The sequence below is a fragment of the Vulpes vulpes genome, chromosome 3, assembly GCF_048418805.1.
Source record: "Vulpes vulpes isolate BD-2025 chromosome 3, VulVul3, whole genome shotgun sequence".
NCBI lineage: Eukaryota > Metazoa > Chordata > Mammalia > Carnivora > Canidae > Vulpes > Vulpes vulpes.
Window position 1 is genome coordinate 103402236 of NC_132782.1, and position 24511 is coordinate 103426746.

At 41.5% G+C, this 24511-nt stretch overlaps 1 protein-coding gene across 1 annotated transcript in view; it reads right to left on the bottom strand.

Annotated features, from left to right (window-relative positions):
* RRN3 (RRN3 homolog, RNA polymerase I transcription factor) overlaps positions 1-16898 on the bottom strand; it is a 29481-nt gene extending 12583 nt beyond the window's left edge. Inside the window, exons 1-10 of the mRNA XM_026003151.2 lie at positions 16706-16898; positions 14910-15015; positions 13689-13745; positions 9181-9270; positions 8946-9075; positions 8073-8132; positions 7641-7704; positions 5794-5863; positions 3132-3230; positions 1129-1221 (exon numbers count right to left, since the gene is read on the bottom strand). Coding sequence (XP_025858936.1) covers positions 1129-1221; positions 3132-3230; positions 5794-5863; positions 7641-7704; positions 8073-8132; positions 8946-9075; positions 9181-9270; positions 13689-13745; positions 14910-15015; positions 16706-16794 — 858 coding nt within the window. The 5' untranslated portion in view covers positions 16795-16898. The remainder of the gene's footprint in view (positions 1-1128; positions 1222-3131; positions 3231-5793; positions 5864-7640; positions 7705-8072; positions 8133-8945; positions 9076-9180; positions 9271-13688; positions 13746-14909; positions 15016-16705) is intronic.
* Between the last annotated feature and the right edge of the window lie 7613 nt (positions 16899-24511).

Genomic DNA, 24511 nt, shown 5'->3' on the forward strand with positions numbered 1-24511 from the left:
TGTGTTTCTCATGAGTAAATAAATTTTTTTAAAAAATCTTAATAAAAAGGGCAGCCCGGGTGGCTCAGCAGTTTAGCGCCACCTTCAGCCCAGGTTGTGATCCTGGAGACCCGGGATCAAGTCCCACGTCTGGCTCCCTGCATGGAGCCTGCTTCTCCCTCTGCCTGTGTCTCTGCCTCTCTCTCTCATGCTGTGTCTCTCATGAATAAATAAATAAAATCGTTAAAAAAAAAAAAGATTTAAAAAATCTTAATTAAAAAAGGAAAGATAAAACAAAGAAGACACAGAACCCCTCTAGGGAGGGGCTCCCCACCAGAGGTGTGACTCGGAACCAATTTTACTCAAAATAAAAGCAGAAAAAAAAAAAAAATAAAAATAAATAAATAAATAAAAAAAAATAAAAGCAGATTCCGAACCCAGCCAGATTCTCCTGTATAAGGCCCACCTGAAGCAAGGCCACACCAACATCACAGCTTTCCCCAGCTCCTGGAACTCATTGTGCAGGGTGCTGCTAGTGCCAGATCTCTTCCCAGGACAGGGCACCCTTGCACCAGGTGCTGTGAGCACTGGTTCTCCAGAGAACCGCCCTTGTAATCCCTTCTTGCCCTCCCCAGCTGAAAGGACGAGGTGGCAAGGGGTCACAGGAGGCTGTCTCTCTGGCTTCAAGCTGGGACCTAGGGTCATCGTGCTGCAGCTGTTTTCCAACTGAGGGCAAACTCTCACTTAGTTCCTTCTTCTGCCCTTTCCTGCTTCTTCACGCCTTCTCAGGCCCTCCTACGGTGAGCCCGCCCCAGGCAGAGTAGTACTGCATTATGGCAAAGAAATCACATCGCCTTCCCATTTATCACTCCTTCATAAGCAGTATGTGGTTTACCAAACAAACAAAAAAAAAAGGCAAGCACAAACAGAGGAATAAAAATGAAACCTACTTCACCACAACCCACACTTACAGCCCTGGAAATAAATGAACTCTACTGGACAGTAAGCATCATGACAGCAGCTGCTCATTTAAACATCACTTTCAAGTCTGCTGTACTACTGTTTTAATCTAAAGCCTCGAAGTTAGCCACCCTCTCCCACCCTCTGGAATTACGAACCGCGCATGGGTGCTCATTATTAAATGCTGACCATATTGAAGAGTCCTTCTGTGGCATCTGGCCCACTACCAGTCTGAATGGCTGCTTCTTCAGCATCCTCAATATCCTGCCGGGATGCATTCACCTACATTATAACAAAAGGGGAAAAAAAAGAATAAAAGCTTTGAAAATACAACTATTTTGGGGTACTATTTTGGGGTACAGTTTAGAATGCATTTAGAAAGAAGGGTTACATATAAGTAGGAAAAAAGGCATGATTTTTTCTTTTGTGTTTTTTGTTTTAAAGATTTTCTTTGGGGATCCCTGGGTGGCGCAGTGGTTTGGCGCCTGCCTTTGGCCCAGGGCGCGATCCTGGAGACCCGGGATCGAGTCCCACGTCAGGCTCCCGGTGCATGGAGCCTGCTTCTCCCTCCGCCTGTGTCTCTGCCTCTCTCTCTCTCTCTGTGACTATCATAAATAAATAAAAAAATTATAAAAAAAAATAAAATAAAATAAAAAAAAATAAAGATTTTCTTTGGGCAGCCCCAGTGGTGCAGCGGTTTAGCGCCTGCAGCCTGGGGTGTGATCCTGAAGACCCGGGATCGAGTCCCACGTCGGGCTCCCTGCATGGAGCCTGCTTCTCTCTCTGCCTGTGCCTCTGCCTCTCTTTCGCTCTCTCTGAATAAATAAATAAATAAATCTTTAAAAAAAAAAAAGATTTTCTTTATTTATTCATGAGACACAAGGAGAAGGAGAAGGCTAGGCATGATCCTGGAGTCCCAGGATCAAGTCCTACATTGGGCTCCCTGCATAGAGCCTGCTTCTCCCTCTGCCGGTGTCTCTGCCTCTGTCTCTTGTGAATAAATAAATTCCTTAAAAAAAAAAAAAAAAAAAAAAAAACTGTTCCCTAAGTATGTATACCATGGGAAGACTTCAGAGATTACATATGCAACTGCCAGACAGGCTTTCCTCCCAGTGAGTAATGAGCCAGCTTGCCCACCCTCCAGATCTTCCCAGACCTGCCCTGTGGTTACCTTGTCCTCCCCACAGCACCACTGCTCTCCTCCATCACTCATCTTCTGTCCACAGACCTTAAGTTGCCCCAACCCTAAAGCACGACCCTCAGCCCTGCTCCAGCCCCGCCTACATCCTCACCAAAGCCCCCAACAGCCCCACGCGCCAACCATGCACACTCTCCCCTGAAACGCAGCTTCCCCCTCCAGGGCACAGCAGCAGACTACCTCCTAATCACCAAATCCAAGGACATGACTTTTGCTCTGCTCATCCTCCTTCAAAATGTCAACAATAGCTCATACTCACAACCAAACCCTTCCTTCTTCCAGATCCTCTGTAGGTATCCATACTTGCTTTCCCTCCCACTTCCCATCACATCTTCTCTCTCCTGCCCTAAGCAGCATCACTGCACAGGTGTGCTCTTCTTCCCTACCTGAAGCTACCACTGCTTGCAGAGGATTTTCCATCTGGCTCCCCACCTGAACCCCAATCAATCCAAAACAGAACTCTTCCTCTCTCAGCCTCCTCCTGACTTTTCTCCCTATGGCCAACACCAACTCTATTCCCCAGGAAGCTACCTCTCTCTTACCCTCTACTACTGTACTTCCAATCCAGTCAAAAGGACCATTCGCATTTCTTGCCCCATGTCACTAGAATCCACCACTTTCCTTCATTCCCACTGCAGTCCTCTTTAAAAAGTGTATAAAGAATTCAACATCACTTCCTTAGGATTGCCTTCTTGACTTCTTCACAAGACACGTTTTCTAGCACATAACTATGCATGAGTTCCATTCATAGCATTTACATACACAAAGTATTTTCACATTTATGTGACCATCTAATTAATCAATGTCTTGTTCCCCAACCATGAGACATCAGACTGTCTATAACTACCAGGACATCCATCAAATTCAAGAAATGTTCAAAGAAATCAATCAAAGGTAATATGTGGATTCTTCTCCATTACTGCTACTACTGTTTCACATACTATGTATTTTATAAATGGAAATCAATGAGAAAAACAAATGATCAAATACTTACATCCAACTTGAGTAGCTTCTCGATCACAAGCTCCAAAATTTCATGCCTTAAGTTTGGAAAATATACACTAATCCTTAGTAAGTTATGAACATAACATTCCTAAAACATAAAGAGACAAAACATTTCAACAAAGGATGAACGTTTCATAATGATGTAGAGAAAACATCATACACTCTTTAGTTCAAAATAAACAGAAAAAAATCGACTATCCAGGAACACAGAAACTATACTCTTTCTCCAATACAACATTCAGTATAATTAATCTAATTACCCCCAGTAAATTAAATTTGCTGGGGGGTAGGGTTGGTTTTTTTAAGATTTTATTTTTAAGTAATTTCTACATTCAATATGGAGCTCGAACTCAGAACCCTCATATACAATTCATCCATCTAAAGTGTACCAGTTCAACAGTTTTTATTATATTCAGAGTTGCACAACCTCACCATAACCAACACTTGCATCACCCTAAAAAGGAATTTTGTATATTTTAGTAACGTACCTCCCCCTAGCCCTAAGTAACCACTGATCTACTTTCTAAGGATTTGCCTATTCTAGACTTGTCATGTAAATGGAATCTTATACTATGTGGCGTTGTAGCATGCTTTCAAGGTTCACTGTTTGTAGCAAGTAAACTATCCCGTTTTATAACCATATAATATCCATTGTGTGTGTGTGTGTGTGTATGTGTGGATACCACATGTTGTTTATTCACTGGCCCATAAACATGTTTGTTCCTATATTTTGGCTGTCACAAATAATGCTGCTTCTGAATATTTGTGTAAAGTATTGTGTAGACATACATTTTCTGCTGGATAGACACCTAGCAGTGGAAATGCTAAGTCGTATGGCAAGTCTATGTTTAATCTTTCTGAAGAACTGTCAAGAAGGCTTCCCGAAGCAGTTCCACCACATTATATACATTCTCACCAGTAATACAACGAGGGTTCTGACTTCTCTACTTCTCACCCCTACTTGTTACTATCTGAGCACAGCCATCCAAGTTGGTATGAAGTGGGATCTTATGGTTTTGTCTTGCGTTCCCTCAATGGCTAGTGATGTTGAGCTTTGTCATGTGCTCACTGACCATATATGTATCACTTTTGGAAAAAAAAACCTTTCAGATCATTTGCCCATTTTTACATTGGGTTATTTGCCTTTTTATTATCAAGATGTTAAAGAGTGCTTCACATATTCTAGATATGCTCCTTCCAATGCATGTCTTACAAGTATCTTCTCCCACTGTTTGGGTTGTCTTTTCATTCTCTCAAAGGTGTCCAATAAAGCTGAGCTGTTTAATTTTAAAGAAGTTGAACTTGTCTGGTTTTCTGGGGCTCCTGTGCTTCAGGCATCCTATCTGGAAATTACTGCCTAATCCCAGGTCAAAAAATGCTCACCTATATGTTCTTCAAAGAGCTTCTTTTCAGCTTACATTTAGGTCTTCCATCCACTTTGAGTTCACTTTTGTTTGGGAAAGCGGGGACTGCTTCATTCTTTACATGTAGATTTCCATTTGTCCCACAACCATTTATGAAAAGACTGTTCTCTGTCCCAATAGATTATCTTGTACAACTGGCATTTGTATGCTGAATCCTATAGTCTATAACCAGGTTGAACTCATTTTAGTTCTAATAGTGTTTTTGAGGATTCCTCAGGATTTTTCTAAATGTAAATACAGGCATTTTTACTTCTTCCTTTCCAATCTGGATGCCTTTTCCTCTTCCTGCCCGCCCTTGCTAGAACTTCTAGGACAACACTGAATAAAAGCGGCAAAAGCAGACATCCTTGTTCTGTTCCTTATCTTAGAGGAAAGCCCTTAGTCATTCACCATTGAGTAGTATGTTACCTGTTGAGTTTTTCATAGGTGCCCTATATCAGGTAGAAAAAGTTCCCTTATGTTTGTCATGAAAGGGTTTTAGTGTTTGTCAAATGTTTTTCTGCATCTGTTGAAAGGATTGTGTGGTTTCTGTCATCTATTGTACTGATGTGGTGTGTTATATCAACTGATTTTAACAGGTATTAAATGTATGCATTCCTAGAATAAATCTCACTTCGTCATGGCACGCAACTCTTTTCATGTTGCTAAATGCAGTTTTCTAGTGGGTTGTTGATTTTTATATCTATAAGAGAGACAAGATTTATAATATTCCATGTGAAGCAGACTATCACAAGCATTAGCAAAATCTTACTAACTCTGTATTTAACACTTACAAGACCTTATTTAGGAAAAAATAAGCTATGCTTAAAAAGAAACCACTACTCATTACTGAAAACCACAGATCATCTAAATATTATACAAAAACTTAAGAATTCATCCATACGTTATGTTCAAGTAGGGCATGTTTACAATTGGTAATACATATACTATTACCTTCTTGTAATTTTTATCTGTATATTCATTAAACCTATTCAGATATTTCTGGAATGGATTCTGCCCTTGATTTGTATAACGGAAAAAGGCACTGACATCCTTAGTGAGGCAAAGGCACTTTGCCTTCCTTAGTGAGGAAAAGGCACTCACATCCTTAGTGAGTTCCTAAGAAAGGAATCTGAGTCAAATTCTTTCTCTTGAGTTTAATCTAGAAAACAATTGCAAAGATAGATGTAACATCACCTAAAACTAAACCAAAATTTCCATTATTTTCCCCATGAAAAGATTTCTTACCAATGTTCTCTCTGATTTTCGAACAAACGGAAATTTTTCCACCAGTATTGGCATAAGAAACCATGGTGTCCTATTTAAAATAAATAAATAAATAAAATCAACTAATCCATGTTAATTGGAGTTTCTTGGAAAGTGACATTTCCATTTTAAGAGCAAATACGGATGTAAGAGACAAATGGTAACTAACTACTTCAAATAACCGGAACTTAAACACATGGCTTCAGAGAAAATCTACAATAACTTAGGGAGACCTAACCCATTAACCTTATTATCAATAGCAAATTAAAGGGCAATTCTTTTTTCTACATAAGTGACAAAACTTCAGTTTAAAATCTATGTTTTCCAATGTCGTGCACATATATTATTTTAAAAAGGAGAAAAAAGTAACAATTTGGTATTTTTTTGAAGTTAGCAAATAAACTTAGAGAAGGAACTTCAAGTTCACCCCTCCAAAAGAAATCCATGCTTTTCTTAAAAATCTATGCTTTTCTGTAACTTTTTAAAAATTCAAATATGGGGTGCCTGGGAGCTCAGTTGGTTAAGCAACTGATTCTTGATTTCAGCTCAGGTCACAATCTCAGGGTCATGGGATGGAGTCACACATCAGGCTCTACACGCAGCAGGCAATCTGCATGAGATTCTTTCTCTCCCCCTACTCAGGGGGAGTATATAAAATAAATCTTTTTTTTAATATAAATATTTATTTATTCATGAGAGACAGAGACATAGGCAGAGGGAGAAGAAGGCTTCCTGTGGAGAGCCTGACAATGGGACTGGATCCCAGGACCCTGATCTGAGTGAAAGGCAGAGGCTCAACCACTGAGCCACTCAAGTGGCCCCCCAAAATAAATCCTTTTTTTTTTTTTTTTTTTAAGATTTTATTCATTCAGGAGAGACACACACAGAGAGAGAGGTAGAGACACAGACATGGAGAAGCAGGCTCCATGCAGGGAGCCCGATGTGGGACCCAATCTTGGGACTGGGATCACACCCTGAGCCAAAGGCAGATGCTCAACCTCTAAGCCACCCAGGCATCCCTAAAATAAATCTTTAAGAAAAAAAATTCAAATGTAATCCACATACAGTATTTGAACTGCAGTTTTTACTTATATGGCATGACACAAGCTTAAATGAAAATTTTTGGATATCATATCTTGTAGAAGGCAAAAGCAAAATTCTAACCACAATATAAAATGTGGAAGAAAATTTGCACACAAGCTTTAAGCAACAATTTAAATAATTTTAATCAAGTTATTAATTCTTAAATTTTTAAATTTTTTAAAAATTTTATTTATTCATGAGAGACACACAGAGAGAGAAAGAGGCAGAGACCATGCAGGGAGCCTGATGTGGAACTCCATCCCAGGACTCCAGGAACATGCCCTGGGCCAAAGGCAGGCGCTAAACCGCTTAGCCACCCAGGTGTCCCAATTTTTAAATAAAAGACAACGGAGAGAACTAAAACGCCATCATGTAGAATGTGGTTGTTCTGTCAACAAGTTACAAAAACATGTAGAATATGGGACATCTGGGTGGCTCAGAGGTTAAGCGTCTGCCTTTGGAACAGGGCATGATCCTGGAGTCCCAGGATTAAGTCCCACATCAGGCTCCCTGCGTGGAGCAGGCTTCTCCCCCTGCCTATGTCTCGTTCTCTCTCTTTCTTTCTCTCTCTCTCTCTCTGTCTCTCATGAATAAATAAAATCTTAAAAAAAGGAAAAATAAAAACCATCATGTAGAATACAACTTGAGTTTTGATGCTGTGAACATAATAATTTCCTACTAATTGATTATAATTTTCTTGAGACTTAAAGACCATGATTCAAAATAAGCAACAAAAGGATACTCACGATGGGACATATCTTGCTATTATTTGCAAGGCTCTGTGACATGTGTCAAAATTGGCAGGAAGATCTACAATGAGAAAACTAAGTATGAGCATAAAAATAAAATTGGAAACTGAAAAATTATGTATTTTAAGCTAAAAACACCCACTAAACATAACTGAATCATTTATTAGCAACAAATTAAACTTAACATTTTTCTCCAGAGCCAACTATCAAAGGAGACTAAATGATCAATTACATAAGTAATGCATCAAAGGCAGCTGATTACATGTTAATGCTAAATGTAACAAAAAGATTCCATCAAAGGTTGCCATCTGTTACAGTCTACCTATAAGAATAAATCCTGGCATTGCCATATATTTTATCATTCAATATGCATTCTCTCAGACACAGGAAGCATCCCTTGCACTTTCTTCTATTTCTCTTTATACTTACTATCATCTTCATCATCAGAGTCGGAAACATCTACGTCACCTTCCTTAATTACCACCCGGGCTTTTGAGGGAAAAACAAGATATGTTATTCTTTTTGTCACCAATCTAAACAATCGACTGCTACACAAAAAAGAGATTTTCCATTGTCCAAACATAGTACAATGACTGAATTTGCAGGTAAAAAAAAAAAAAAAAAAAACCTCAAATAATTTTAAAGATAAAAATCACTGATTTTTACATTTCATGAAAATCTCACTAAAGCAAATTATAACCCTAAAAAAAAAAAATCACAGTAACAAATCTAGATGCTTCCACAGAAATTATAAGGAATAGATATGTACCTAAACTGTTGCCAATATGCATCTCAGAATTTTCCTTGTTGGCACAATCCCCTCACTGTTCCTAGAAAGTATGCTTTATTTTAATAAAGAGGTATTCCTTTTTTAAAAGATTTTATTTTTTTACTCATGAGAGACACAGAGAAAGAGAGAGATACAGAGACATAGGCAGAGGGAAAAGCAGACTCCATACAGGGAATCTGACGTGGGACTCGATCCCAGGTTTCCAGAATCAGGCTCTGGGCTGAAGGCAGCCCTAAACCCCTGAGCCACCAGCTGCCCAATTAAGAGGTATTTAAAGCAACACCTGGGTGGCTCAGTGGTTGAGCGTCTGTCTTGGGCTGAGGTTGTGATCCCAGGGTCCTGGGATAAAGTCCCACATCAGGCTTCCCACAGGGAGCCTCCTTCTCCCTCTCCCTGTGTCTCTGCCTCTTTCTCTGTGTATCTCATGAATAAATAAAATCTTTTTAAAAAATAAAAAATAAAATACAGAGATTTAAAAAATGAAAAATCAAAAAAAGCAAAGAACCACTTACGAGGTACAAAATAAGAAACAATCATGCTGAGACATGGTCTAAGGAAGACAGTCTGTGCTGATACAAGATTACCAAGAAAAGCCAAATACTCCTCCACCACTGTCTGACTTCTATTCAACCACTGCAATCTCTAGAGGTGGGAGGAAGAGAAACATAAAAGAAACATTTTACTGATACAATATGTTCTGTTTTCAAAGTACTGAAGCACATACCAGTGAAATAACCGGTAACTTACCAATAAAATACTAATAAGCTGCTCAAAGTCCTTAGTTAAGTACATGATGGAAGAACGAAATTCTAACAGCCAGTTTATCATCTGGTCATCCTTAAGACAAACAAAGAAAAGTGCTTTCAAAATCACAAATCCTCTACATTAACTGAAAACGTGATACCTATAGTGCACCAAGCACCTACCAGTAATATTTAAATTAGGAGAAAAAACTTACAAACTTACACTGAAGCCAAACTGGAATGAAAATTTCTAAGTTTGTATTAAAACAGAAGGATGTTATAATGTTACATTACAACTACCAATTCAGACATACAGAAAAAAGAATTAAATGTAATACTTCATTCTGATCACTTCCTTTGCCCTAAGTAAGTGGAAATATCTCAAATGTTGACATGTGACACTTTTTCAAACGCAGGATGGCAGATTCAAATCCCTATAAGACCACAAGGACTAGGGGATCCCTGGGTGGCGCAGCGGTTTAACGCCTGCCTTTGGCCCGGGGCGTGATCCTGGAGTCCTGGGATCAAGTCCCACGTCAGGCTCCCTGCATGGAGCCTGCTTCTCCCTCTGCCTGTGTCTCTGCCTCTCTCTCTCTCTCTCTCTCTCTCTGTGTGTGTGTGTGTCTCTCATGAATAAGTAAATTAAAAAAACCTTAAAAAAAAAAAAAAAAAGGCCACAAGGACTAGAGTTACCTCTATTTCCTCTCTATTCATGCTGATGTTGAAACATGTTGATAACATTCAATCTAAGCTAATTAATTAGGGACATCAATACATACAACTTTTTCTCAAATCAACCTGTAACAAGATCTAAATGTATTAAGATGTGTTATATATACAGGGGTGCCTGGGTGGCTCAGTTAGTTTAGTGTCTGACTCTTAATTCTGGCTCAGGTCATGATCTCAGGGTTGTTGAGATCGAGCCCTACATCAGACTCTATGCTGAGCATGGAGCCTGCTAAAGATTCTCCCTCTCTCTGTCCTCTCTGCTCATGTCATGCTCTCTCACCCATCTCAAAAAAAAAAAAAAAGGTTTAATATATAAATCTTGGCTCCAGTACTCCAGGAAATATTTTCAGGCAATAAACTTTTAGTGACATGGGAAAAACTACTAAAAGAAAAGAAGTCATGTATAAAATATGCTATCAGTTAGGTAAATATATACTGTTTGTAATAACTCACATGTACCACGTATGTAAGAACAAACCAACCCCCCCTCAATTTGGAAAGAAATGGTTAATGCTAATTAAGACTCAGTAGGGGAAAGGCATATATAAATAAAAGCAATACAATGCTGTACCTATAACAAGGGACTACTAACAGTGTTGTGCTTCCAGTGATAGATTATTACAGACAGTATGGTACCTACATGAGAGACTACTACCAGCCAGCCTTGTACCTGCAGGTATGGACTACTGATAGGGAGTATTATTTAGTGAGAACACAGCAGGTACCAAGTATGATGCTCAATACCACGCATATGCATCTCTTACTAATCCTAACAATGTTGACGATGGAGCTGTTATTCCCATTTTACAACTGAGGAAACTGAGGCTAAGAGCCTGAATGGCTCAACCTGCCCATTTGAGAAGCTAATAAAGAACCAGGTTCAAACCTGTCTGAGTCAAAGCCTGTGTTCTTGCAACTCTTCCACAATGCCATGCTCCACACAGAGAAGGAGCCCACTGCCTTTTTCTCAACTTCATTCAACCATGACTGCTTGCGATGTGCTGTGACAAATTTCAACGAGATTGACTCTTTCCTGATAAAACCCCAAGTAAGCAGGCAGTAAAATCAAGTAAATCACAACTCATTTGCACTATGGTGCAATTTCATAATGTCCACAATCAGTAAAGGTAGCTTTACTGGTGTCTCACCAAGGCCTGAAGCAGAGAAAACAAGCTAAGTTATGTGCAAATAAAACGGAGTTAACTCTATCCTATCCCTTTTCCACTAAAAACAGTGCAACAAAATTATAAGGCTACCATGTAAACTGCTCCATCTTTTAAAGTGAACTAGTCGCAAATGCTGATGCTTTAGTACTGAACCATTATTAGCAAATCACTTGCAACACTTTCTGAACTAACACAGACACAACTGCTGCAACTGCCAGGGTATGTCAAGACACCACACCACCAAGAGGTGCTGATAAAAAATACAGTGGGGTGCCTGGCTGGCTCAGTCAGTGGGGCATATGAGCCTTGATCTCAGGGTCGTTGAGTCTGAGCCCCACGCTGGGTTGTAGAGATTACTTAAAAAAAAAAAAAAAAAAAAAAACTTAAAAACAACAATAATGGAACACAAAGAAAATGGTTCTTTGTACCCACAGAAGAACTGGAGGGCCAGGGAAAGTTTTAAACAGGAAGTTACACTTCTGCTGTCTGTAAACAGACTGGGTGTTCTCTGGGGGCTACATTCCTCACTGAGTAACAAGCATGTATTCAGAAAATCAAAAGTAGTTCAGTTATGGCTGAACTATGTGGGAAGCACGTCAACTGATAAATCAGGGAATCAAAGAGAGGCAGAGATAAATTACTGAAGTCCTTGTAGGACAGATTTGTGATTGGGAAGATCCGCTGAGGGATCCCTGGGTGGCGCAGCGGTTTGGCGCCTGCCTTTGGCCCAGGGCGCGATCCTGGAGACCCAGGATCGAATCCCACGTCGGGCTCCTGGTGCATGGAGCCTGCTTCTCCCTCTGCCTGTGTCTCTGCCTCTCTCTCTCTCTCTGTGACTATCATAAATAAATTAAAAAAAAAAAAAAAAAAAAAAGGAAGATCCGCTGGAAGGGTGGGGAATAGAGTGAATGAACACCATGTACTTATAGAGAACCAAGGAATGTTCAACTAAAGAGGACACTTCACGGGATGCCTGGGTGGCTCAGTGGTTGAGATTCTACCTTTGGCTCAGGTCGTGATCCTGGGGTCCTAGGATCAAGTCCTGTATCGGGCACCCCGCAGGGAGCCTGCTTCTTCCTCTGCCTGTGTCTCTGCTTCTGTCTGTGTCTCTCATGAATAAATAAATAAAATATTTTTAAAAAATAAAAATAAAGAGGCCACTTCGGAGGGGCCTGAGTGGCTCAGTCAGTTAAGTGTCTGCCTTCTGCTTAGGTCATGATCCCGGGGTCCTGGGATCAAGCCCCACATCAGGCTTCCTGCTTAGCAGGAATCTGCTTCTCCCTCTCCTCTGCCCCTCTCCTGCTCTCCCTGTTCATGCTCTCTCTCACAACCACTTTCTAATAAATAAAATCCTTTAAAATATAAAATAAATTTTAAAAAGATACTTCAGCTAGATCTCAAACAGCAGGAGTTTTGTCAGTAAAGTAATAATAGTAAACACTAATATAGTAATTACCATGCCATGCACTGTTCTAAAATTTTAACACACAATAACTCATTTAATCCTTACAACCACCCCATGAGGTAGGTGCTACCACTGGTTTCCATTTTATAGCGGGAGGTAGTGAGGCTTAGAAGGGCAGTATATTTACCCAGTAACAAAGCCAGTAAGGGAGGGAACCCATGTAGCCAGAGCCAGAGCCCATGCTCAAATAGGTAGCAAAAAAAGTAGATGCAGAGGACCTCTTGCAGTCACAAAAGGCACATGTAAAAAGATAAAGATCTCTATCATAGTTATTATAGCAGAGGACTCACAGTGGATTTAAACATGTACAGGAAATGAGAAAATACACACTGTCAGCAGAAACAACAGATAAAAACTACAAAGCCCTTTGTGTCAGGAACTGTCCTAGCACCTCTCATATGTTAACTCACTGGATCCTCTAAAACCTCTAATTTAAAAGCCCACTCTTGTTTTTCAGGTTTTACAAAGACAAAAACAAAAGCAGAGAGGTTAAACAAGTTGCCCAAGATCACACACTGGGAAACAGAGTAAGGATTTGATCTCAGGCAATCTGACTACCATTACCATGGTAATAGACTATTTTTTCCAAAACTGGGAATTATTAGGAGAAAAAAGGGAAACAAAATTTATTGAGTCGTGACTATGTGACAGGTATATATCTTAAAAGCTACTTCTCTTGAAACATTTTCAAAAATGCTGAAAAGAGTAGTAGTAGTAGCAGCTTGAAACACAAGTCAATTTGTGTTTTTGTTTTAGCAGTGGAAAGACATGAGAGCTGCATGCAACACAGACCAAAGAGGTTCCAAAAGGAAAGATGAAGGAGGAATTCTCAACCTAAGCACTACTGACATCTTGGACTTGATGCTTCTTTGCTATGGAGGGCTGCCCTGTACATTGCTGGACATGTAGCAGCACCCATCATCCACTCACTAGATGCTAGTAGAAGCCCTCCCTCCCCAAGATGTGACAACCAAAAATGTCTCCAGTTCATCACCGCATGTGTCCTGGGGGCAAAAGTGTCCCTGATTGAGAGCCACCGCATTAAAGTGGGGGACCATACTGAGAGCAATTTCTTGAGAACAGAATAGGGCCAAAACTGCAAACTCAATCTGTGGCAACAACTTTGCTCATGATCAAATGTAAATTAATTACCTTTATGTCTGGATCTGATAGCTGGTTCTTCAACAACTCAAAGTCATTTGTTTCACCCTAAACAAGAACAGGGGGGGGGGAAAGTAGTTTGCTTCAATTTCCTGTTAAAAAACAAATAGCAGGACTTTTTACTATTACAAACGGAACATCATAACTTTCACAGATCAGGGATCCCTGGGTGGCGCAGCGGTTTGGCGCCTGCCTTTGGCCCAGGGCACGATCCTAGAAACCCGGGATCAAATCCCACGTCGGGCTCCTGGTGCATGGAGCCTGCTTCTCCCTCTGCCTATGTCTCTGCCTCTCTCTCTGTGTGTGTGTGACTATCATAAATAAATAAAAATTTAAAAAAATAAAATAAAATAACTTTCACAGATCAATGGATTGTAAAATTCTAACTACAAAAATTTAAAAACTCATATGAGTGGAGCTAGGAGGCTTGGAAAAAAAGAAAATGAATACTAACAGGTTGTTCCCATCTAGGTATATGTGCCTACTGACACCTGAATACAACAGCTGATGACAGAAGAGACCATCCTTTCACATATATACGGATTTAAAATGCTTATACATACAAAAAGACATTCATAGTTTTCTTCCATCACTGAGATTTAGTAGAATCACTTCTAAACTAACACAAAACCTAACCAAAAAACAAAACAAATCCCTACTGATAGAGTTGGTTTATTGTCCCAAAACAATGCTTAGGTAATTCCTTAAGAAATAAAATGCTCTTGGGGTGAGTGGGTAGCTCAGACAGTTGAGAGTTCGACTCCTGGTTTCAGCTCAGGTCATCATTTCCAGGTTGTGAGATGGAGTCTGCACTCAGTAGGGAGTCTGTCTCCCTCTCCCTTTACCCCTCCCCCATGTGCTTGCTCTCTAAAAAATGTCTTTAAAAACGGAAAGAAAATGCTCTGATCTAACGATTTTTTTATCCTAGCATTTGATAGTTTTTTAAAGATATTATGCAAATAAAGCATTTGAAGGTCTACAACCTCAGCAAAGAGGCTATTACTAATTTTCAGCTGATAGCATCATACTGTTGTTATTAAATAACTGACTTCAAGATTGACGTCTAAAATTCATTTTACTATGTCTACTGGTGTTTAGTATAAAGGCTACAATTATATCCTAGCCAACAAAAACCAAATCTTCACATATCAATTATATCTCAATAAAGCATGGGGGGGAATGGACACCAAACATCACATTATCTCCCCTTACCTTTTTGTACTTCAGCAAGACTTCTGTCACAGTTCCACCAAACCGAACAGTTTTTCTTGGGGGAGAATTGAAGAAATCATTCTCTAACGTGAGCATATCTGAAAGCCTGTAGAACCGAGATTACCACACTATTGAGTGCAGAACAGAGAAGGTTGAAAATTGTAACAGTCAACATTTACTGAGCCAACACCATTCACTGGGACTACCGCTAAAGCCTAACTGGCCTCCCTGCTTCCACTCTAACCTCCCAACATTCTTCATTCAGTGATCTAATGATCTTTCCAAAACTTAAGACAGATCATGCTACTCTACTCTCCTGTCAAGTTCTCCAAAGGTTTCCCACCTCACTTAGAATACAAACCCAAACTCTGTCACTTATCTTCAACGTCCTACATTAATCTGGCCCTGGCCTACCTCTCTGACCTCATCTCCAACCACTTAACGTACTGCAGCCAGTTGGTTTCTATTCTTCAAACTTGCCAAGCTGATTCCCATTTCTCTTGCTGTTCCCTCTATTAGAAACACTCATGCTCCAGATCTACACTCACTGGGTTCTGCTCTTCATTCAAGCTGAAGGTCAAATGTTAGAGGGACCGAGATCTTCAAGTACTCATCCTCTCCCTCTCCCCCCATCATCACCCTGTTTTATTTCTTCAGGTTATCTCTACCTGAAACCACACTGTTCCTTCATTTATTGGCCTGGCCACTGCCTTTCCCTCCTTAGACTCTAAGCTCTGTTAAGAGCAGAAATACTGTCTTTTGATAAACTCCTGTCTTCAGCATCTAAACAAGAAAGCAGGGCAGCCCGGGTGGGTCAGCGGTTTAAGCGCCGCCTTCAGCCCAGAGCCTGATCCTGGAGTCCCGCGATCAAGTCCCACATCGGGCTCCCTGCTTCTCCCTCTGCCTGTGTCTCAGCCTCTCTTGCTCTCTGTGTCTCTCATGAATGAATAAATAAAATCTTTAAAATAAATAAATAAATAAACAAGAAAGGATAGGCACTTAAATACTATGAATGACATAATTGCCAAGTGTCACAAAGTTTTCTTCCTCTACACGGAGGGCGGAAAAACAGCATCCTACTAATAATGACTCTCAAAAGTTAAACCCTGAAATGTTTCAGGGGTTAGGAGCTTTCAGGGAGGAAGACAGGGGCGCCTGGGCGGCTCGGTCTGTTAAGCATGGGACTCTTGGTTTTGGCTGAGGTCATGATCTCAGAGTCTTAAGATGGGAGCCCAACCTGCAGCCCCGAGCTCAACGCGGAGTCGGCGTGAGGTTCCCCCTCTCGCCCTCTGCCCCTCCCGCAGCTTGGGTCCCCCCTCTCTCTCTCTCTCAAATAAATAAATCTTTAAAAAAAAAAAAAAAGTTGAGACAGACTTTAAAAAAGTGCACGTGTTGACAAATTTCAAACAAAAAATTACGACACTGTGTGCCATGAAGGACGGCATCCCCCCCACCCCCACCCCCGCCACAAATCAAAGAGCCCAGGGAACTCCTTCCAAGTCTGGACGAAGACGCCGGAGGGAGGAGTTAAGGAGAGGCTAGTACCCAGGCCCGGGGGGCGGTGGGGGAGGCCCGGGTGGGGGACAGAGTCACCCTCCCAGCCCCCTCTCCCATCTTTACGACCCGCTTCGGGGACATGGGCTCACTCCTGAGGACCCGAGATGACCCTCTCTAGCCGTTGCTCCCCCGACTCCATCAGCTCTGCCCCCAGGCCCTTTCACATCCGCCGCCCTAACCCCCGGTCCTGGGATTCTGTCCCAGACGGCGCAGAGCGAAGCGTCCCGGGGTCTCCTCACCCGGTCCTCGACGCGCCCAGAGTCTTGACTGCAGAGCTCGAGGCAGCCCCATCTCCGGGAAACCGCGCGTGGAGCAAAGGGGCCGCCATTGGGCCCGACGCGAGCGACGACTGCAGCTCCTACCGGAAGTCGTGCTCTTTGGGGCCGCCCTCTGGGCCGGAAGACGCGCGCGCGCGGCGGCCTCCAGCCAATCAGGAGCCCCGCGTGTGAGCGCAGAGAGCCCGGCGGCCTAGAGCGCCTCCTGAGTCGTCTCCTCCGCGCCCTGCGTCAAGGCCCCTCCTCCCACGTGGAGGACTTTCCCCGCCGCACGCCGGGCCGCGCTTGCAGTGGCTGCAGCGCTGGGAGAGGAGAGGTCCTTGGAGTCTCCGGACCAGCCCCGGGGGTCCTGAAGGAAGGGCGGGGCCCCCCGGGAGGTGCTAAGCGGTGGCCGGGTTCCTCGAGTAGTAACTTTACGATGTCAGAGCATCCCTTAGTCACACTAAAGAAACTGAGCCTCAAGCCCGCAGAGAGAGGGGCGGGGGATTCGAACTCAGCGCAGCTCCACCACCCAGCATCCTGGGCTCTGTGCCCTCTGGCACCACCCTCACAGACATCCCCGCTGATCTCATCTTTGCAGAAACTGAGGTGTGACGGAGCGATTTACCCAGCGATCACCACCCAGGTGCGGAGGTGATCTGGGATGAGACATCAAAGAGCGAGAGGGCAGTTTGCAAGAGGCATTAGCCCTTGGACTTAAATGTTTGTTTTTTTTTTTAAGATTTTATTTATTCATGAGAGACACAGAGAGAGAGGCAGAGACACAGGCAGAGGGAGAAGCAGGTTCCATGCAGGGAGCCCGACGCAGGACTCGATCCCAGGACCCCAGGATCACGCCCTGGGCTGAAGGCAGATGCTCAACCGCTGAGCCACCCGGGCTGCCTGGACTTAAATATTGAAGGGAGGTCCAGGAGTCGGCCAGGCCAACAAAGCAGTGAAAGGTCTTCCAGAATGGGGAACGGCAGGTGCCCAGGCCTGATGGGAGGGTAGGAAGCCGAGGAGGGCAGGGGGGAGTGACCCGCCCCTTGGTTTCTAGGAATGCAACATGTTGCAACCTTTGGAAACTGTATAGAACCATCAAAAGGACATTGAACCAGCTGCAGCAGCTTGTGAAATAAAACACTGCTCTATTTTGCAACAGTGTATCATCAGTAACTGTCTTTCTGCCAAGGCCATAGGGACGCATTTCTTTATATATATATATATAATAAATTTATTTTTTATTGGTGTTCAATTTACCAACATACAGAATAACACCCAGTGCTCATCCCGTCAAGTGCCCCCCTCAGTGCCCATCACCCATTCACCCCCACCCCCCGCCCTCCTCCCCTTCCACCACCCCTAGTTCGTTTCCCAGAGTTAGGAGTCTCTATGTTCTGTCTCCTTTTCTGATGTTTCCAACACATATCTTCTCCCTTCCCTTATATTCCCTTTCACTATTATTTATATTCCCCAAATGAATGAGAACATATAATGTTTGCATAGGGACGCATTTCTTACCCCTCTGGTTTACAGAGTTCCTTCAGAGTGTTGTGCAGACATCGCCAATGTCCTGAGAGCAGAGGAAGTTGCGCCCTAACTCACAAAGCTACTTCAAGACAACCCTTAGGGGCACCTGGGTGGCTCCCCAGTTGAGCATCTGCCTTTGGCTCAGGGCGTGACCCCGGGGTCCTGGGATCAGGTCCTGGGATCAGGTCCTGCATCGGGCTCCCCACGGGGAGCCTGCTTCTCCCTCTGCCTGTGTCTCTGCCTCCCTCTGTGTGTCTCTCATGAATAAATACATAAATAAAATATTTTTTTAAAAGGACAGCTGTTGAAGTGGGAATCTTCTTCCCTCCATCCCCAAACCAGAGGGAAAAAAATCTACATTCATCGGCACTCTCATACACCATCAGTAGAAATTTAACTCTGTGCCATGGAGCAATTTGACAATTAATTTATTCTTTCATTGTTAAGAGTATGCAAGGAAAGCACATGTGCAAAAATATGTTAATGTAAGTCATACAACATAATAAAATGAATATCTGGGATTATACAACCCAATTTATGAAACAGAATGTTAACCTGTTCTTTTGAAGCTTCCTGTGTGCTCCTCCCAAGTCCCACCTTCTCCCTGCTTCTTCTGAAAGGTAATTGCTGTCCTAACTTTTTAAAAGCATTTCAACTTTTCTTGGGACACCTGGGTGGCTCAGTGGTTGAGTGTCTGCCTCTGGCTCAGGGCGTGATCCCGGAATCTGGGATCGAGTCCCACATCAAGCTAACTGCATGGAGCCTGCTTCTCCCTCTGCCTGTGTCTCTGCCTCTCTCTGTGTGTGTCTCTCATGAATAAATAAATAAATCTTAAAAAATAAGAACATTTCCATTTTTCTTTATGTAATTAATTACCGTATACATTCCTAAACGATGTATATAATCATGCTTATCTTTCCATGATAGAACTGTTTCCAGCCTGCATTATACTTCTGCTGATTTCAGGTACCTGAATGGCTCAGTCAGTTAAGTATCTGACTTTCCATTTCCACTTAGATCGTGATCTCAGGGTCGTGAGATCAAGCCCCATGTCAGGCCCCACACTAGGAGTGGAGCCTGCTTAAGATTCTCTCTCTCCCTCTGTCCCCACCCACCCACCCACGTTCTCTCCCTGCCTCAAAAAATAATAAAATAAAAAATATACTTCTGCTCATTTCAATCCATCCCTGCTGTATATAATTATGTTTCTCTGCCATGAAGCATTCCACTATATTAGTATACCATGATTTATATATCCATTTTCCTATCACCAACATTTAGATTATTTTTGGCTCCTCAAACCCCCACTATTATTTACATTGCTGTGAATATGCTTGTATAGTCTCCTGAATCACATATGTGAAATTTTTTCTAGGGTACAGTGTTGGCTTGGAGGGTATACGAGTCATGGTTGAAAGAGTTTTCAAAAGTGGTTGTGCCAATGTACACTTCTCATGAAGATATATACAACATATCTTCTCCTTAAGCTTGAGCACAGCTCCTTCCTTATTTTCCCAAAGCACCGTTAAGACTAGGCTTCCATGTTAAAAATTGTTTTCAATGGAAGACTTAGCATAATACAAGGAAAATCTTAAAGCTAAATAGCACAATTCACTGTGAGAGTTCTTTGGTTATGTTCCATGGGCCAACTGACCTTGCTGGGATAAAAGCCTCCTTTATCCATTCTTGCCTTCCCTAGAATCCCATCTCTTTTTGTCGCCAGCTCTGGCCAAAGAAAGTGAAGACTGGGGCACGTGGCTGGCTCAATCAGTAGAGCCTATGACTGTTGATCTCAGGGTCATGAGTTCAAACCCCATGTTAGGCATAGAGATTATTTTTTTAAAAGGAGGGAGGAGTGCTTGCTTTGGCAGCATAGGTCCAAAAAAAAAAAAAAAAAAGGAAAAGAAATAGTTCTCCTCCAAAAACAACAGAAAGGCAAACAACATTAACACAACAGCCTGCAAAGACAGCCTTGCCCACAATGTAGTCATTCTTTTACATCACTGTGCATTGCAATTGTTCATAATTGTTCTGAGCTGCTTCATTTAAGAATGAATTTTTGCTTTACTTTCATATACCCAGAAGACCCATTAAAGTGTTTTTCAAAAGAGCAGTCTTCCCCTAGAGACAAATTTTACAATCATCCCCAGAGTAATTCTGTTGGTTAAAACTTCTTGGCTTGAAAGTAACAGAAACTATCTGGAGCTAGCTTAAGCACAGAAGGGGAATTTGTTTCTAAGGATACAAAGATACCTTAAGGCAACAAAGAATTGTTGGTCAAGTCTGAGTCAAGTGCCCTTCTCTAACTTAATCTAGACAGGTGAGGTCATATCGTACCAAATGGCTTCCAATGAATACTTGCAGTGGATGAGAGGGTCAATATTAATGCTCAACAAATATATTTTTTTAAGTTTTCCAAATGGCTGAATGGTAGGGAAGATCCAGATCAACAATTTCTAACTAGAAAAACCAATAGTATGTATCCCATTTGTTTCTTTCCCCTTTCCAGAAAGAGTCAGCAATTATTTCATGAATCAATTATCTTTCTAAAAACTCCTTCTACTAATGCAAAGGCTCAACTGTGTATATCTTTAGTATATATATACTAGTGTATATTATCTAAAAATTTACTTCTATAATAGAGGATAAAGAAAGCCTTAGGACCATGTTTAGCTGTATGATCCATTTCCCTACTGATTAAAATAGCATGATAAATATATACTATATAGTATATATATGTATATATGTGTGTGTATGTATATATATATTTTTTGCTTCTCCACAGGAAGCCTGCTTATCCCTCTGCCTGTGTCTCTGCCTCTCTCTGTGTGTCTCTCATGAATAAATAAATAAAATCTTTAAAAAATAATAAATAAAAGCACAGCTTTGTCATTTACTCTATTACTTTGGACAACTGACTTATGTTCTCAGAACACCAGTTGCCTTGTCTATAAGAGGGGATAACAATTTTTTGAGCTATTTTAAAAAGATTTTATTTATTTGTTTGAGCAAGAGAGTATGAGCAGGGGAAGGGGCAGAGGAAGAGGGAGAAGCAGACTCCCTGCTGAGCAGGGAGCTCAACATGAGGCTTGATCCCAGGACCCCAGAATCATGACCAGAGCAGAAGGTAGATGCTGACTGAGCCACCCAGGTGCCCCTTTTTGAGCCATTTTAGAGCTAGTATAAGGATTATGTTGGAGCACATAAAGCACAGACCACAAAACATGGCACAGTGAAGCAGAACAGGGTAGGTTCTTAGTGAAGGATAGTATTGGCCCACTTATTTTCCTGTAAATATGAAATGTATTGAGATTCTTGATATAGTTACAATCAGGTGAAAACTAACCTATGAGATAGATGATTTATTGTTGGGGAGAAGAAAATAACTCATAAATTGCCCTGTAGTAATATCTTGTATATTTTGTATTTGATGACTTAGAATATAGTTTCCCATTGCTTTTTATTTTTTTTTAATTTTTTTTAATTTCTTATTTATTTATGATAGTCACAGAGAGAGAGAGAGAGAGAGAGAGAGAGAGAGAGAGAGGCAGAGACACAGGCGGAGGGAGAAGCAGGCTCCATGCACCAGGAGCCTGATGTGGGATTTGATCCCGGGTCTCCAGGATCGCGCCCTGGGCCAAAGGCAGGCGCCAAACCGCTGCGCCACCCAGGGATCCCTCCCATTGCTTTTTAAACTATTTTGAAAACTGCAGCCAATGCCTGATTACTTTGAGTTTGATTATCTAGTTCTAGACCAGTCAGCCCCTCAATAGTACAAATGGAGACAAAGGAAATTATTTCTGTGGAGAATGAATCATCTCTGTGTCCCATGTGGTACCTAGCACTTAGAAGGTACTAAATAAAAAACAAACAATTTAATCACTTTTTACTAACTCCAGTTTTAGAAATCTTGGGTAAAAGGTAAAAATGAGACTCTTTGAACTCTGTTATTTTATTTTTCACTGTCACTATCTCTAGCCAGAGATTTTCACAACTGAGCTCTGACTATGCCAGAGACATCACATCAAATACTGGGAATAGTGTTTGAAATTCAAATAGTGTTGAATAGGACTTTGATTCTGATTCTTTTTTTTAAGATTTTATTTATTTATTCATGAGAGACAGAGAGAGAGAGAGACAGAGACAGAGACACAGGCAGAGAGAGAGGTGGGTTCCACGTAGGGAGCACGATGGGACTCGATCCTAGGTCTCCAGGATCACACCCTGAGCCAAAGGGAGGCACTTAACTGCTGAGCCCTGATTCTGATTCTTATGCAGAATGATGTCAATACGACTTTATTATTATTTTTTAAAATATTTTATTTAGGGGATCCCTGGGTGGCTCAGCGGTTTAGCACCACCTTCACTCCAGGGCCTGATTCTGGATACCCGGGATGGAGTCCCACATCGGGCTCCCTGCATGGAGCCACCTTCTCCCTCATGAGTAAATAAATAAAATCTTTTAAAAAAAGCTTATAAACCTGTAAAATCAGATTTAACTTGCATTATTAACATCGGGCTCCCTGCATGGAGCCACCTTCTCCCTCATGAGTAAATAAATAAAATCTTTTAAAAAAAGCTTATAAACCTGTAAAATCAGATTTAACTTGCATTATTAACAACTTCAGAGAAACGTTCAAAGAGGCCAAAAAGGAAAGGTATAGAACAAGATCTATAGTGTCCTATTTGTTACACACACATGTGCACATGTGGGGTTTTGCTTTGCGCAGACTCTCTGGATAGGTATACCAAACACCAGACACTAATAATAGTGATGGTTTCTGGACAAAGGGCCATGGACAACTGCGGGGCCAGGGGTTGGAGGAACAGTTTCTTGTCAACATAGAGCCTTCAGTGCTATTTAGACAATTTCACTTTTTCTATTTTAAAGATTTATTTTCGAGAGAGAGTGAGAGAGAGCACATACCTGCATGCATGTACATGAGGAGAGGGGCAAAGGGTGAGGGAGAGAATCTCAAGCAGACTCCCCGTTGAGTAGGGAGCCTGAGCAGAGCTTTATCTCCTAACCCCGAGATCATGACCTGAGCTGAAATAAAGAGTCAGATGCTCAACCGAGTGAGCTATCCAGGTGCCCACCACTTTTTCTATTTTAAACCATGTTCTTAAAAAATTAAAAAGTTCTGGTGGTGAGGATCAGTGAAGTAAAATGCCTCATTATTCTTTTTTAACTCAAGTTCAAACCACTGAGATGATATAATTTTTATTTTTTTTTTATTTTTTTTTTAAGATTTTATTTATTTATTCATGAGACATGGAGAGAGAAAGGCAAAGACACAGGCAGAGGGAGAAGAGGGCTCCAAGCAGGGAGCCTAATGTGGGACTTGATCCCAGGACCCCAGGATCACGCCCTGGGCCAAAGGCAGGTGCTAAACCGCTGAGCCACTCAGGGATCCCGAGATGATATAATTTTTAAAGGAGACTATTATCTATGCAATAAAATGCTGGTTATATGGATTTGTTGGAAAGAGGACGCAAAATGAGGGTTGTCAGATTTTAGCCCAGACTCTGCCACAAACTACCTACAAAATCTTAGGGAGGTCACTTATTTTTCTTTATAATTTCTATTTGTGTGTATGTTTCATGGGGGTAGATGGGAGGGACCACACTAAATGGCCTTTGGGATTCTTAAAGTCAGTGGTCAAACATTAATCTCTAGATTAGACCTATCTATTTATTAGGTCCAAATTTTGTATTACTTAAAAACATTCATTAGACTAGGAACAACCAAAATGTCTGTAAGTAGGAAATGACTTAATTATGATATATCTACTAACTGAAATAGTTTGTTCATAAAAAGAATAACTGGAAGGATCTTCAAGATGTATATTAAGTTTAAAAAGTTAGGTGCTGAACAGTACGTAGAGAAACACTAGAATATGTAAACACTTATATACATTTACTTATTTATTTAAAGATTTTATTTATTTATTCATGACAGAGAGAGAGAGAGAGAAAGAGAGAGAGAGAGAGGCAGAGACACAGGCAGAGGGAAAAGCAGGCTCCATGCAGGGAGCCCAATGCGGGACTTGATCCCAGGTCTCCAGGATCATGCCCTGGGCTGAAGGCGGCACTAAACCGCTGGGCCACCGGAGCTGCCCTATATACAAAATTTAAAAGAAAGGATTTAAAAGAAACTAATAACATTTTTAAAGATTTTATTTATTAATGAGACACACACACACACAGAGAGAGAGAGAGACCGAGAGAGAGAGGCAGAGACACAGGCAGAGGGAGAAGCAG